At 38.4% G+C, this 16,125-nt stretch overlaps 1 protein-coding gene across 2 annotated transcripts; it reads left to right on the top strand.

Moving 5' to 3' along the window:
• The first annotated feature begins 213 nt into the window (after window positions 1-213).
• On the top strand, window positions 214-15,239 carry trnau1apb (tRNA selenocysteine 1 associated protein 1b). Of its 2 annotated transcripts, none has more exons than XM_044218591.1 (9): window positions 214-406; window positions 2,309-2,406; window positions 2,743-2,842; window positions 3,642-3,694; window positions 4,117-4,245; window positions 4,748-4,864; window positions 12,065-12,359; window positions 13,636-13,678; window positions 14,153-15,239. In XM_044218591.1, exons 1-9 carry the CDS (start codon window positions 371-373, stop codon window positions 14,287-14,289), a joined length of 1,008 nt encoding a protein of 335 aa, XP_044074526.1. In that variant the 5' UTR covers window positions 214-370; the 3' UTR covers window positions 14,290-15,239. The 2 variants fall into 2 exon arrangements, with proteins under 2 accessions (XP_044074526.1, XP_044074525.1); XM_044218590.1 differs by having other exon boundaries at window positions 215-406; window positions 13,633-13,678.
• The last annotated feature ends 886 nt before the right edge of the window (window positions 15,240-16,125 follow it).

Below are 16,125 nucleotides of genomic sequence, written 5' to 3'. Positions count from 1 at the left end.
CTTGAATGTGGTGGACATAACTGGAGAGGATCTGGATGTTACACTGAGGGAAGGAGTTGCAACAACTCAGACAATGGGGTCTGGGTTATAGAATTGACTATTGCATCATGGGATCACGTTGGGTGGACACTGTAAATAGTTTAAACTGTGAAGCTGTTAAAATTCAGTAGGTGGCGGTAATGCACAATTAGGGATGCCAACCGCCATAAAACGCAACAGAAGAAGAAGAAGACGGAAGAGGAACTACGAATCGACGTCTTAAGCGTGATTGTGTGGAGAACTTTTAAGGTTGTAAAATTTCGCTTTTTTTGCACCCCCATCAAACACCAAGGAACCCCTCTACAGTTTCATCCCAGTTCCAAAGGTCAAGATGTTTAACAGACAGACGAGCCTGTGGATGGGTGATGTATGTTTGAAGTCTACGTTTCTTTCAGTGTGGAAACGTTAGCTTTGCTACGCGCTCGGTTAACAGACGTTAAGTTAGCCTGGATACGTGACCCCTGTCGTAAAAGGATAGGCTAACCTCTGTTCTAATGTACTGCGTTGGTTGAACTTGACGTATCACCTTCCAATAACACCAATAGTATCTAACATTGCTGGTCAAATGATTCACCAAGCAGCCCTTTTTTCCACGTATTCGTTGCCCGCTAAGCTCTTCACCTTGTAGCAACCGTTAGCTAATCGAATGACTTGATACGAGCTAGTGTTAAGCGTTAAAGTTCACATATAACGCTAATATGTACAATTTCACTCAGATGCATCAAGTAACACCACACTAGAAATGAGAACGTGCACTAGCGATTTCTCCGATCTCATAATTGGTATAGATTAGAGTAGAGCTTCGTGAAGGCTCTTTCCATTCAAGAAAACAGAGCTGTAACGTGACTGCGGCCTCTGGCGGTGCGCTGTGACTTAACTAAAGTACCTGAAATCATAGTCAGCTTGAAAGTAACGTTACGCGTTAGATGTATGTAGTTAGCTAACATTTGTGAGTCATAACGCATAATCATTTTGGACTGGAATTGTAACTATGGATAGTTTGCGAATACAACGTAAAAACAATGTCTCGAGAGTTGGATAAGTGGATAGTTATCATATTTCATATCATATTTCATTGCAGCAAATATGCAGGCAAGTGTACCATTGACACCTCTCGACCCCGCCCCAATTTGTGCCCCATATAATCGCCCTTTTATTTTTGAGACTTAAAAGTCTAACTTTTGATAAGAGGTATCTAATATATAAAAAGTAAAAGCTGGGGCTATTGGCCTTTTTCACAACAGGTTACACCTGTGTGAGGGGGCACACAATAAAGCGAGGGGTTGGATTTGAATACCATTTTCTGCATTTCTACATGCTTTTATCATATCCCCACCTACTTAAAAGCAACACATTATGAATAAGAGAGCTGTCATGCTTAGTTTAATCATTCTGCCAGAAAAGTGGTAAATAACCCTACTGAACATCACATGCTGAGGTTTGCCCCTTTAGCTTTTGTTTATGTTCCGGTCCAGTGTCTAGAACTCTTTATTTTGAGGAGTACATTACGATTAGACCTTCTCCCTGTACTCAAAATACATGCCTTTTTTACTCCCTTTTTTAAACATAACATTTTATAGCCGCCATTTAGTTTAATGGCTTATATAGGAACCTATACCTTCATGTAGCCATACTTAACTTTTATATTTTAAGATGTCAATTAATCAATGACAGACAGATATCAATTCATCAAACTTGCTGTTGTTGACGACGACCCTTCATTTTTATATTTTCTATCGCAAAACTCTACCAGTAACATTACCACTCTAGTCACAAACTGTCTGCAACTCACAGCGTGAGAGTGTGTCCACTTGATTACTATGCCAGTGCATGCTGGTGTCGCATCATCTGGGCGGAGTTTACCATCAAATTAATGTAAAACAAGCACATCGGTGAGACGGTAGAGTTACCACGGCTTCGCTGGATTTAAAAAAAATGGGGGGATTAAGGACAAATTTCGATTTGGATATGGATTTCGGAAAATGTGGGGGTGGGGTGGGGGGCACCCAAGTGTGTGACAATTTAAAATGTCTTCTGCTGTCCATGAGCTGTAATTTGTCCTAAGTATTTTTACTAAAACACTGTAGAGCTGCATATGGAGTATCAACCAGCGGTAGAAAGGACCATTAACCATGCTTGTTTTGTCATAATTTTCTAATAATTTTTATAAATTAAAATATTGTATACGTACTTCTGTCCTATTATGAACAGTTGTTTGTGGTTAAAATTGAAGGTGATGGATGTAAAATTTATTTTCATGTGTGTTTAGTTGGACCCATACATGGATGAGAACTTCATCAAGCAGGCCTTTAGCGCTATGGGAGAATCGCCATTTGGAGTCAAGATCATCACTCACAGGATAACAGGGTAGGATATAAAGAGCACCTCATGCCATACACCAGCCTCTGTATTAAAGCTTTGAGGACAACTGATACAATATTAGATGTGCTGGTAGGTTTCCCCATAAAAAAAAAAATGTTTAGCAGAGGTTTGACAGCTTTGGCTTAAGTGTTAGTGTTGACTACTTGAAACCCTGTACGTGGTTACACCAAGTGTTGTTTTAAGACTATCGCTCAGCCTTAACCAAAATGTGACAGGTTTGATGGCAAAATTAGCTGTGTGGCTTTTATACTGTTAATGTATTGCTTTTATAGAAAGTGGTTTCTCTCTATCTGTCCCTAACATATCTCTCCTCCTGTGCAGTGGTTCAGCAGGATACTGCTTTGTGGAGCTGGCAGATGAAGCAAGTGTCGACCGCTGTGTCCAAAGACTCAACGGAAAACTGGTTCCTGGATCAAATCCGGTCAGTTATACTGTGTGTGTGTGTGTGTCTTTTAATACCGCCTTCCTATTTTCCCAGTATTACATTTATGCTGTCAAGCAGTATTGTTGATTTTACTGTGAATAGTGGAGCTCAACTAGGCTTGGTCCTCCTCTGTTATGACAGTAACTCGATAGTATTGAATGTTTGAGTCAGCATAATATGAGGTTGTCATTTTGCCCTGTAAACACACCAGATTCTTGTTAATACATTGGTTAAATGTGCCAATGTGTGTTCGATTTGCTCTTTGTGTTGCTTTCGCTACCACTGTTGTGCTTTCCCAGTGAATTTAACCAAAACATTTACTAAGAATCAATACTAAATATCAGTTACTGAAACTATATTCTGTATTGGCTGCAGTGACAGCAAGTCTACTTAAGGGTCTGTTGATGTAAATCAAAAATAAATTATGCCAGCCTGAAATTTCTCAAGTGTGTAAAGTTATGAGCTTTAGCTGCTTGCTGCTGAATTTGAAATGCCGTTGACCCAGTGAGCTGGCCAAGCTACTGGTCTCCCCTGTCCACCGGCCTGTACCTGCTGCTGAAGGTGGCTGAGAGGCTGCTTGTACATGAATGTACTTTGTTTGAAGCTGGTGAATAGAGTCTCTGGTAGGAACTAACTGAGGAATGGGCTAAAAGCTGGTCTGGGTGGTGGAGGTATGTAAACCGAAATAACAACCATAATAACTCCAGTCTTTATTTCCAGCAATATCAGTGCTATACTACACGTCTTTGGTGTTTGAGGTTGGCTTATCATGTCTGTTTTCTCTCCCCCTGTGCAGCCCCGGAAGTTTAAGCTAAACTATGCCACCTATGGCAAGCGGCCAGAGGCAGGGTAAGATATGATTCACATTCAACTTTCGCATGTTACTGTTTAAGTCTAAATTTAAGTTAAGATATGTTACACACTATTTTGTCTAAGAAAACAAAATAGCTATTCTTGTAACTTTAAGTCAGATTAAACCTCTTGTCTTTAACCTGCAAAGGCATTTTGACAAAGTAAATTAACTTTATGAAATACTTTTTTCCTGAAATGTTGTTTCAAATTCTTTAAAATAACATTGAACATTGAAGATCTGGTGAGTTATCGTAGAAAAGGTTTCAGTCGTAGTCATCTGGACACTGTTTTCAGAATCAAGACGTTTCGGCTCCCATCAGGAAGTCTGGGGGTTTGGAGTTAGAAAAAAGTGACCTTACCAAACCTGTTGTAAAAGTAATAAAGTAAGAATATTTGATCAAAGTTTTTACTTCTCTCAGGCCAGAGTTCTCAGTGTTTGTGGGCGACTTGGCCTCTGAGGTGGACGACTTCCAACTGCACCAAGTTTTCAAGAAGTACCTTTCCTGCAAGGGAGCCAAAGTGGTCACTGACCAGTATGGATACTCAAGGTATGTCAGCTCATAGAGGTGGACCGGACAGTGATGTGGCTTCAGAAATGTTAAAACTATTCAGTTTGACATCAGATGATTTCTTGAACTACATATTTCTTTAATTTCCTTGGTGTGTTGTATACTATTCTGGTTTGAATATTATTGTAAGAAATGTGCAATAATATAAAAATGTTTCCTGGTTTCTGTGGTGTAATGATTATTTAGATAGCTGTGCTATGGACGTTGACCACCAGTACATCTTCATCTATTTTCGAAAAAAGGCTGAAGAAATGTTTTCTTACCATTTTATGCTAAAACTATTGTTTTCCCCATATAGGCTAAGCAAGAGCAACTCACAATTCAAGTGATGCTACCTCATGTTAAAAGTAAAACAACAAGTTTCAGTTCTACCATAATAATACCCATTATATTCTGTTTCTCATTATAAGTGGCTATTAAATGCCATGTATGGAGTGTGTGGTGGTATGGAGAGGAGGTGTAACTCTTGTTTGACTTGCAGAGGTTACGGCTTCGTCAAGTTTGGCGAGGAGAGCGAGCAGAAGAAGGCGATCGAGGAGTGCCAGGGTACGATGCTGGGGGGAAAGCTGCTCAGACTCAGTATTGCTGTGGCAAAGAGGTAAGACACTGACAAGGAAACATGATGGAACATGGCAAAATATGTAGACTGTACTAAGGTTGTCACGATACCAGAATTTTAAACTTCGATACAATACTAGTAGAAAAAATGATACTCAATATCTCTTTCGATATCTCTTTCGATTTTTTAAATTAACAGCCTGCACACAGTTTTATATTTTCACCGCTTTACTTTGCTGTAAAGCTGTCAGACAGCCCTTTCCAATGGGAAACTGAAGCTGTTAAATTCACATATGCTCTCTTCACCAGACCCCACTGACAAAAACAATAATTTTACGTCTCAGAACACAGGAGTTGCTGGTCCACCGCTGCCTCGATCGGTTAGTTAGTTTGTGTTATTGTGTGACTTTGATGTTTAAACACGTTAGTTGTTGCAGGTCAAGGCAGCTGTAGAGAGAGCGATATAAGGCTTCAGTTTCCCGTCGGAAAGGCTGTCGCTGCCCAGGTCCATAGCAGTGCATAGCTTCCATGCTGGTCCTGTCCAAAGTGGGGGCGTGCCGAACATAGTCTAAAGATTGTAGATCTGTTTGGTTATTTTTTATTTATTTTTTGTTTTTTTTGTTTTTTTAATAGCTTCTGTACTTTCAATACTATTGAATGTAATATTAACAGAGATTGTATCGTTTTCAACACATAGTATTGAAAAAGTATCGATACTTTTGTATACAAGAATGTCACCAACATTTTAGCCAACATGATGCCAGAATAAACAGCAGGATTTTTCCTACCATTATTAGACTTGGGGTGCACTGCTTAAGCGTTTTTTTCACAGCTCCTAAGCTGAATGAACAGAAACAATGCTTAGACACATTTTGCTGTAATTTCTGGTCGCGCTGCTGTTGTCCTCTTGTCATCTGCCCTCTGTGTGTGAAAAATTTAGCGGCCTATTCAGACCATCAGGGGAAAGGCGAGAAATATATTCATATTATATTGTAATTCATTCTCATGCATGCTGCTCAGAGTAATCGCAGTCCTCGGCTCTTCTGCCAACAGCGCCGGGGCCTCGTCTCTCCTCTTGTGTCTTGTGCAGACAGTCAGTAGGTGTGGCATGTGGGGCAGGCAGGTTTGAGCTTCTCTCTCACGCTTTCTCTTTGGATCTCTGGATTAGAGTGTTCCTATAGTGTGTAAATAGTTTGTTTGATCTTTTAAATATTTAAATAGTTCATTTCATCTTCTCCCTCCCTTTTGTAGATTTAAAAAAAAACTTTATTACTTCAAATATACACTGTCCCTGTAGTGAGTTTGTGATTATTTGGCTATCTATCTCTCCCTTGCTGCAACTTACACAACCCCTATGCTTTATGTAAATGATTGCTATGCAATTGGCCATAAAATGACAATAGTATTGTTTATTGCAATTATTTCTTGGACAATATATTGTCCAACAAAAGTAGTTATCGTGACATGCCTAAGTGACTCATAGAGATTATCATGGTTAGTAACTGTTGCAGTGCTATGGTTCCTTTTTGTTCAATTAGCTTGGTGGTCTTGAAGTGTTCTTATTTCCCCTGCAAGTCTTAGTGTGGTACGTCATGTACTTACCATTATGTGTCACAACCTTTCAATGTGAACTGACCAAAAGATAAGATGGAATCATTCAGGGGTGGAAATTGGAAATTAGCAGTTGCCACCTTCCAAATGCGGGTGATTTTATGTAGTGGCTGTGATTTTGTGTAGTGAATTTGCTCAACCTATCAGCTGCGATGGCGGGTAAATAAAAAATAACGTAACAGAGATTTGCGACATTTCACAGTGCAGATTGAATCGCGAGTCTCCTTGTTTCACTCGTACACTTTAACAAGGAGACACCACGGCTCAACAATAAGGATTTCCTGGGGCAAATCTAGCAAGTCACTTAAAGAATTTAACGCATGTATTCCTTATTTTGATAATGGAAGTAGCTATCTCTGTTGAGAGTAGCACACACCGATCGGACACTGGTGAGTAGGGTGGATGGGTACTGAAACCTGGTATTAAACGAGCCCCGGAGCTAAATCATTATAGACCGTAGTATTCTCACGCTTGCTGCAGCCTCTCCTGCTGTCTGTGTCGGGCTGAGCTCCTCCACACACACACCCACACATGCAACGCAGTCAGCCGTCAGCAGATCAGACAGGCTTCGGTGGAGATTACTCGAGTTGACAACAACTACGCTCATTACTGTAAGTAAGTGGAATAAAAACCTCAGTAGAAAGCAGTACTTTTATCAATACACCTGTTCAACAAGCATAAACATGTCATGTAGTATTTTAATCTGCTCTGTCTGCAGTCATGTTTTACATAAGCACGGCGAGCTAGCTTGGCTAATAGCAAATTGTTACAAACAAGCTAAAACGAAGCTGTCTGTATGTAGTCTAACTGTTTAGCTTAGTTTGCCACAAATCTTAAAATTCCTCTCTAAAAACCTCTCTACCAGCGGTAACTTGCCTGCAATGAATAACATCAGCAGCAGCAGAGGGATGGGGACAGAGGACAGGAGGAAGGACTGATACTGACTGATGTTTAGAAAGAATGAAGAACACATCACTCAGTATTTTGATGTCAGGAATATGATTTATTTTACTGACATTTTAGTTTTGTTTCCCGTGAGATATTCAGTTTATATACTGACTTTGCTGTTGTAAACACTGTTGCTGCTCTAGAAACAACATTTAGTTATATTTAAAATATGCAATTCAAATCCTGTTCTGAATATATTCTTTTTTTAAAAAGCTATTATTTTAGTAATGAAAAAGAGCCGATGAGTATCCATAAATAACCAAACCGATAATAGCATCGTTAAGAATAGCAGTATCAATAAAATCCTAACGATACCCATCCCTAATCACGAGAAAATGGCGGCGGGTAAAGCTTATTGTTTATTTAGATAATTTATCACTCACTCACAGTTAAGAGTCCATCTCTGGGGAGGGGGATTGTCATGCCATTTTCGATATGCAATAATGTTTGTTGCTTTACACACACTGTGTCCTTGTTCTAATTAATTTACTATATATATATATATATATATATATATATATATATATATATATATATATATATATATATATATATATATATATATATATATAAAAATAAATAAATATAAAGGAACATGAGAAACTAGAGAAGTACCAAGGGCTCAGAGAAGAGCTGGAGAAGGCCTGGAAGGTGAAGATCCCTGGAAGAACACCAGACATCTCGGTCCAGAAGAGCGCAGTACTGGGAACAGCAAAAATACTGCCCAGAACCCTCAAGCTCCCAGGCCTCTGGTAGAGGACCCGAGCTCGAAGGATGAGACCACCCGCGGAGGGTGAAGGACCAAGTTTTTTATATATATATATATATATATATATATATATATATATTAAACATAACAATTAACTTTACTTTTTGTTATTTGATATCTGCTAATAAATAAAACTACTTGTATAGGGGCAAGTAAAAATTGACAAAGCCAGCCTGTTAAAGTTGGCCAGCTTGTGCTGCACCCACAGTGCCTGCAGGAAATGAAAGCATGCTTCGCTCATTTTCATAGCCTAGCCTATTAGATGAGCTTGACCTCTGCATGCACTGCAAGAATGGATGATTCGAATGCAGCTTAATTTGCTAGGCACAAGAAAGTAAATGAAATCATTCAAAACACAAACTACTTGTGTTCATTCGCCTGCAAGTTATTGCTTAATGCCACGCTAATTACAACCTACTACATCCATGGTATTGTCTACTGCTAGATGTTTGGCTGACTGCTGCATAATATTCTCAACATGATTCATAAAGTCAGTCTAACATTTGAAAGTCAGTCTAACATTTGATCGTGTGGTCAGTTATAGTTGACAAATGTATGTAAACTTGCCATCGTAGGAACGGTGGTTACATAACCCCATTAAATAAGCCACAACTTAACCTAACCTAGTCATAGGTGCGCTCCGGTACTTCAACAAATAGCATTCTGTGTGTGTGTGTTTCATGTTCCATGTTCTTATATCCCAGTGGGGACTTTAACCTGAATGCACACCAACCCATGGGCCCTTCTGTCACCGTCAAAAATTGAGGTCCCCACGGGTAGAGACTTTTTTTGAGGGTTAAGACTTGGTTTTAGGGTAAAGGTTACAGTTAGGTTATGGTTAAGGGAAGGGTTAAGGTTAGGTATTTAGTTGTGATGGTTAGGGTAAGGGGCTAGGGAAAGCATTATGTCAATGACTGTCCCCCACAGGGATAGTGAAACAAATTTGTGTGTATGAGAGAGAGAGAGAACATCAGTATTTTCCTAATGAGTTTAAATATTTACCTTTATGAAATAAAATAGCCTATTGCTTGAATATTGTAGATCTTGTTATTACATGCAGTAACACACTGCCGACGTTCTGAAGATTTATGCTGCCTTGTCGAAAAATGCTACCTTATGTGTGTATTTCCAGTTGTGAATATCCCATTAAGGTATAACTCTCACTCCTAGAGTTGTATTGAATGTGGATGTAAATAAGCATGGGGAGACCCTTATTGAATTTTTAACAGATACTGAATGCTGTGTGCTTAATGGGAAGTTAAATCCAGAAAATGATAACTTTACATCTTTTTCTGTGCAGCGTAAAGCTGTTGTAGATTATATTGTGAAACCACTTGTTGATCTAAAAACATGTCTTGAATTTAACGTTTACACACCCTCTGATCTTGTGGACAGGGTTGGATATGAAGGTATTCATTTGATTGATGATCGTAGTAGACTTCCTGACCACTCAGTGCTGTGTCTACGATTCCAAACAGGAGCATTCTTTAACAACCAACAGTGTAGACTTTCAGCAGCAAGTAAAAAGACAAAATTGAAACTTTGCTATTTATTTTCTTTCTTCTGAGATGTGCTGTAAGGCTCTCATTGAGGTCACAGATCAGTTGGAAAATGGCCAGAAAACGCAGGATATTAGGATTATAGTTACGATCTTTATGACCTTTTGTATAAGAAAATGGATAACTATTGTGCTGTAAAAAAGGATGGTGTGAAGAAATATTATAGAATAAAACAACCATATTGGAAAAATTAATTAAATAAGTTGTGGGTTAACCTGTGCTCAGCAGTGAAAATGTGTGTTTAAGGACCAGAGCAAGAGAAGGAACTTAAAAAATGTATTTAAACATTGTCAATTTAATTTTGATAGAAGGCTGATAAAATCCAAGCGACGTTTTAAGAGAGGACAAACTCTACAATTAGAGCAATAACAACACATCAGTTTTGGAGGGACATATATAAACTGGGTAGAGGGTAATAGATAAAGCTAAATTAAATAAAGCTGTGGGTGTGGAGGACATCCCTAATTCCTTAAAGCCCCTAATATGTTGAATGTTTTACATTGTCAAATGTGCTTTTAGAATGGTATTATTCCATCTGTGTGGAACAAATCCATAATCAAACCCATCCCTAAATCTGCAAAAGCTGACCCTAGAGTTCCATTAAATTACAGAGGTATCAGCCTGATCAGTACAGTTTATAAATTGTTTTCAGGTGTCCTCAATAATAGACTTAATAATTACCTAGAGTCTCATGAGGTGTTGGTAGATGAGCAGAATGGTATCAGGAAAAACAGGGCATGAATTCATCATATTTATGCCATATCCTCTGTGGTGAGAGCTAGACTACAAGAGGGCAAAAATACATTTGCTTGTTTTGTGGATTTTAAGAAAGCCTTTGATTGGATCAATAGAGATCTTTTGAAGTATAAGTTTATTTGCTCTGGTATTGATGGTAAATTTTACAATGCTATCAAAACCTTGTACAAAGCCCTAGTTGCATGTTTAGTTAAATAATTTCAGGACTGGTTGGTTTCCTACTCCATTTGGCGTGAAGCAGCAGGAAGAGCGTTAGGGTTTGTGATGAATAAAATGAAACCGTGTCCTGACCTTGGTTTTTCAACATTTTCAAAACTTTATGATTTAATGGTTGTCTCAATTTTATTTTATGCTGCAGGAGTGTGTGGTTTTAAGGATACCCCTGACAGTAATGCTATTCAGAGTCGAGCCATGAGGTGTTTTCTTGGGGTGCATAAATAAATGGCTAAGCGGGCTATTGAAGGGGACATGGGATGGGTCTCATGTCTTGTAAAGCAGAGATGTGAAATAGTTCGGCTGTGGAACCGCCTTTTCCAGTTGCAAGAGGAAAGGCTACCCAAAAAGATATTTAACTGGGACAGAGCACATGGTTACCCTTGGTCGAGAGGTCTCTGCAATATTTTCTCTCTCTGATTTACATTTTATTTTCAGCAATAATTAGCAGTGTAACATAAATATAGTCAAAGGAAAAACTACTAAAGATCCATAAGAAACAATGGAAGGATCAGATTTGGAATAAGCCAAAGCTCAGAAACTGTTCAAATCAAAGAGGATTACTACACTAAGCCTTATATACAATTACATTTACAGAGAGGGCAGAGGCCCCTGTGTGCTCAGTTAAGAAGTGGTATCTTGCCTCTGGCACTTGAGGTAAGCAGATATAAATGTATTCCTGAGGAGCTGCGTTTGTGTTTTTTGTGATCTTAGTGTTGTGGATAAATTTCATTTTGTATTATATTGCCCCATGTACAGCGACGTGAGGAATCATTTGTATGAAAAAATGCAGTTGAGGAACTCTGATTTGTTTTGGTTGTTAAGTTGGCTCAAGATTTATAGAAAATGCATGGCAACTAAGAGAAAGAACACTATACACCATCATAATAAGACCTATTTGTTATGGAAAGTGAATGTTTTGACATGTTGAATTTGTGGAACTGTATGTTGTGATTGGTCATGTGTCCAGTGTCTTGTAAGCCCATACGGGCTGGGCACCATATGTGCAGGACGCTCAATAAACAAAATCAATCAAAAAATAAATCCAGTGAAACTTGAAGCCCAACCCAGCACCCAAAAGCCATCCATAAATAGTTCATTTTATTTTATTTCATCTTCTTTTTTATGCTCATGTTCTCTGAATTTGTATCCCTCTTACACTTTTATAATCCATTTAGATTCTGTTGAGACAATTAAGCTTAAAACTTTGAAGGCTTACGAATTATAATTGTGATGACACAAGAGATGTACATATGTCTGCACAACCTACATTATCTTTTAATTTGATAGATCTTAAATCAAATAATGGAGCTGTATTCAAAGTGTCCTTCACCAGACTGCCTTCAAACGTTAATGAAACTTTGTTGTATTTCTTGTGTTGCAGCCAGAAGATGAGCAACTACCATGGGGGCCAGGGCCAGAATTACCATAGCAACTACAACCAGTCCCAGTCCAGTTACTACAGCAACAATAGTGGCGGGGGTCAGGGGGGTTACTACTCTCAGTGGGGTGGCTATGACCAGTACAGTGTCTACAACAACACTGGCTACAACAGTGGCTACAACAGTGGCTACAACTATAACTATGGGCCCTATGGATACCCCCCACCAGGCCACATGATGCCACCACCTCCCATGGGGATGCCACCCATGTCCACTGATATGTCAGGAGGTGTAGAGGTGAGGGAAATACTCGGACACCCATGCTTAAAGGAATAGATTGAGAAGTTTTGTATCTGTGCAGCCAGTAGAGAGACTGGTCCAGGATGTTACCTAGTGGAACACAAAGCATTGGTGTAGGGGAAGCAGGTAGCCTCCATCAATGAAGGTACAATACACCTTGCAGCACTGCTAAAATTGTCTTGTTTTGTTATTCAGTAAACTAGTCACAAAAAGTCAGCTGAGTTTGTGAAATGTGTGAATCTGGCAACATCACTATGACAGCAAAACTCCTGAGATATACTGCAAGAAGTTAACTGGGATCAGCTGTTGTTGGTCAGTAAATAGCCCTCATGAATAAGATTAAATGCCAATAAAACCACAGTCTCATTTTTCATTTTTAAATGTAAAGGAATAGTTTGGGAAATATGTTTATTCACTTTCTAGCCTGGCTCTGTCCAAAGGTAACAATCTATCTACCAGCAATGACAATTAGTGATTTTATGGGATATTATGTACTGCTGGGCGCTGTGACTTCCTGGAGTCTCAGCTGGTTGCCTGGCAACCTCACAGTGACAACAATACTTGAGGACATTACTGTTCCCAGCCAAAGAATTGTCCAGCACATAACACAGATAAAACCACAAACTGTCATTTTTAGACTTTGGTTTTTGTACCAATTAAACAAATGTAACGTGTAAACTTTAGGTCTGATTTTGTTACCTTTGGACTGAGCCAGGCTAGCCATTTCCCCGTTTCCAGTCTTTGTTCTAAGCTATCGTTCTTCTCATTTAACTCTTGACAAGAAAGCAAATAAGTGTATTTCCCAAAATGCTGAGCTATTCCTTTAAATACACACATACGTGTAAATCACAGACTGCTTTGGAGTTGCTGAAAGGCACCTTTGATGGAGCAAGTTTATAAATCCTCACTTCCAGATTTTGTGCTAAGTTAGGCAAAACATGCTGTGGATCTACCTCTGTGCTGAACAGAGATTAAATTGTTATGGAAAGATGGAAATTGTATGGTGCTACATTAGAGTATGACAGTGCAGTGCCAGTCTCTACTAGGACATCTTTGTGTCCATGTTTCTACATACGGAAACTGAAATCATCATGTAAAACAACAGTTTGTACAAAAGTCTATTACAACTATTGTCTATTTCCAGACTTGGATATATACCTTTTTGGTCTTATAGCATGATTACCAGGGGCAATTGCAGGGTTTTATTGTTCATTTAATAAATTTGTTTTCAATGTTTCAGAAATAATTCCCAATGTTTGTCTTTCCCCAGCAGAGCCATGGAGAGACTGAGTTTATAGAGGAGGATAATTCAGAAGGTAAGACCCTTTTACCATGATAATACTTTTTTTTTTTTTTGTGTTCCACTATTATCATACAGGATATACTGTCAGCTCATTAGTAGATATATTATAGTGTTGCCAATTTAGATGCTTTATACACCAGTTTCCACCTATAAGGCTCTGGCTTGTTTTGGAGCACCTTGAACAGAATAACTGGTTATGCTAATTACATGTCTTTTGCGGTAATTGATGTGAAACGGCTGATTAAGTCTTTTTTCTTTTTGAGTGGTAGAAGTGAATACATCACACACATGACTTGATAAATCCTCAACTTCAGGGTTGGCTGGTGCCACAAAGAGGTCCTTTACTATCTGCGTAGCTAATAAGGTCTTCAGTGTTGTATAGTATTTGCAGTGTTATTGCTTTGGCCAGTGCCCTTTGTTTGCATGCACAAATATATACCATATACTGCAGATGTGTAACAAATCATTGCTTGGTGATATTTTACAGAGCCCATCCCTGGATGTGACGTGGAGCAGTGGAACAAAGATTTTATGCAGCGCAGCGAGGAGCTTTACGACGCCATGATGAACTGTCACTGGGAACCCCTGGACTGTGTTAACTCCCCCATCCCGTCCCTCTCTTGATAATTCTTCTGCTCATGATCCCTCCCTAAACCTTAAGTATTTCATTTTTTTTAGGATTTTGTACTCCCCACAATCTGCCATGATCTAACACATTGTCTCAGTACTTAATCTAAGCCTGAGAGTACATACAGATGTACTTGTTCCTCTTCATATACTCAAAGCACACAAATATTCACTTGATTTAATGTTTACCATGTTGGTAATATTCAAAAAGTTGTTTAATAATCAGTGAAGTTACTCTGTAGTGCATACTGTTTTGTATGAACTCCTCCATAAACCAGAGCTACAGGTGCTGAAGTTGCCTACTCTGTTGTTGACTGGCACACAGTAGCTGTAGCACTGGAAAGTGTCATGTGTCAATATATAATGATGTCACTGAGGAACAAAGTCCACTGTCATTTACTTTTGTTGATCCGTGTTGAAATGGTGACACCAGCAAAAGCTAACTTTGCTCACTGAATAAGGCCCTGACTTTTGAAGAATATATTTTCTTCTGAAGACAAGTTAAAACTATGCCTTAATTGCCATTGGCCATGTACTTTCTCTCAGTTTAGGATGGTCATTAGAATTATTATGTATATACAGGATATCAATCTTTCTTGTCTTGTTCATTTTTTTAATGAAGTAATTTTCCTCAGTTTTTTAAATTTTTCTGATAGATTTGATGAACATTATCTGGGTAGAAATATGGAAAGATGATGATATTGAGTTTACCCAACAGCAATGAACTACAAATGTTATTTATCACTGTTTTCCAGAAAAGAAGCTCAATGTCTTTCTATATAATAGACAAATGGTACAACCTCCCAATATGTTTGAGTGCCGCAAAATTGCATGTAATGATTTTGTGAGGTTAATAACATTTATTTTCTGCTGTTTGATGGCTGACGATTTGTATATATTTTCCTTTCTGGAGATGTTTTATCAATAAAACAAATTTAGGAGGAAAATGGTCTTGGTCTTTCTTAACAGGGAAGAGCAAATTTTTTTTCTTGTGAGTCTGTTAGGTACTGCCAGTAAGCATTTTAAAGTTTAGTAAATAAATATTGGTTCTATACTTTTTTTAAATGAAGATATTTAGGTATCTTAAATTGTTATGAGTAAGACCGCATGAGTGCCAACAATGTCAGACACAGTAACACCTACACAACCTTTTCTCTGTTTTTCAGTTGCAATGTTAGAAAAAAAGACAATTTCCAGGCTCTTAATGGTTTCACTCAACTAAGTCAAATATTGTTTGGGATGACATGAACATGGTTAACATACCTGCTAACATCAACATGTTAGCATGCTGACATTAGCATTTAGCTTAAAGCACTGCTGTTTCTAAGTACAGCCTCACGAGCTTTTAGCATGGCTGTAGAGTCTTGTTTACCTCCTGTATATTCTCACAGTGAATTAGCCGACACAACAGAAAGATTGAGAATATTGTAAGCAGAAGAATCAGGTGAAATCTACAATCAGCGACTGACCTTATTTATTTTTTATGCAATAGCTGGGTGAAAAGTGTTAAGAAAACCAGGATTCAGTAAAAGTTAAGTGATTGTATTTAAAGTTTTAATCACTGTGTTTGCAGTTTTAGAACACAAGTGACAGCAATGCATCTGAACAATGGAGAGAAAAAATGTAATCAAACTCAACCAATGTCTCTGTTAAGATGCTTTCAGACAGTGTTCTTTATCAAACATGTTCTGTGGGCAAAAAAAAGACACTGATAGAGAAACTAAAGTTTAGACACTTGCGTGTCTGTCAGCCATACTACTAGTCCATCTTCTTAATGGGTTTTACAAAATTGGCATTCTTTCATTACACAAGTTCTCCATTTACTTTGGGTTG

Source organism: Siniperca chuatsi, linkage group LG13, assembly GCF_020085105.1.
Source record: "Siniperca chuatsi isolate FFG_IHB_CAS linkage group LG13, ASM2008510v1, whole genome shotgun sequence".
In the NCBI taxonomy this organism is placed as follows: Eukaryota; Metazoa; Chordata; class Actinopteri; order Centrarchiformes; family Sinipercidae; genus Siniperca; species Siniperca chuatsi.
The sequence above is the reverse complement of the archived record's forward strand: the minus strand, read 5'-3'. Positions and strand labels throughout refer to the sequence as shown.

Bases quoted from the DNA above. Each gene is read 5' to 3' on its own strand.
- trnau1apb (XM_044218590.1), top strand. From the start codon at position 371: ATGTTTAACAGACAGACGAGCCTGTGGATGGGTGAT. The intron at 3,695-4,116 runs GTAAGATATGAT...TACTTCTCTCAG, and splicing joins GGCAAGCGGCCAGAGGCAGG to GCCAGAGTTCTCAGTGTTTG. The intron at 12,360-13,632 runs GTGAGGGAAATA...GTCTTTCCCCAG, and splicing joins ATATGTCAGGAGGTGTAGAG to CAGAGCCATGGAGAGACTGA.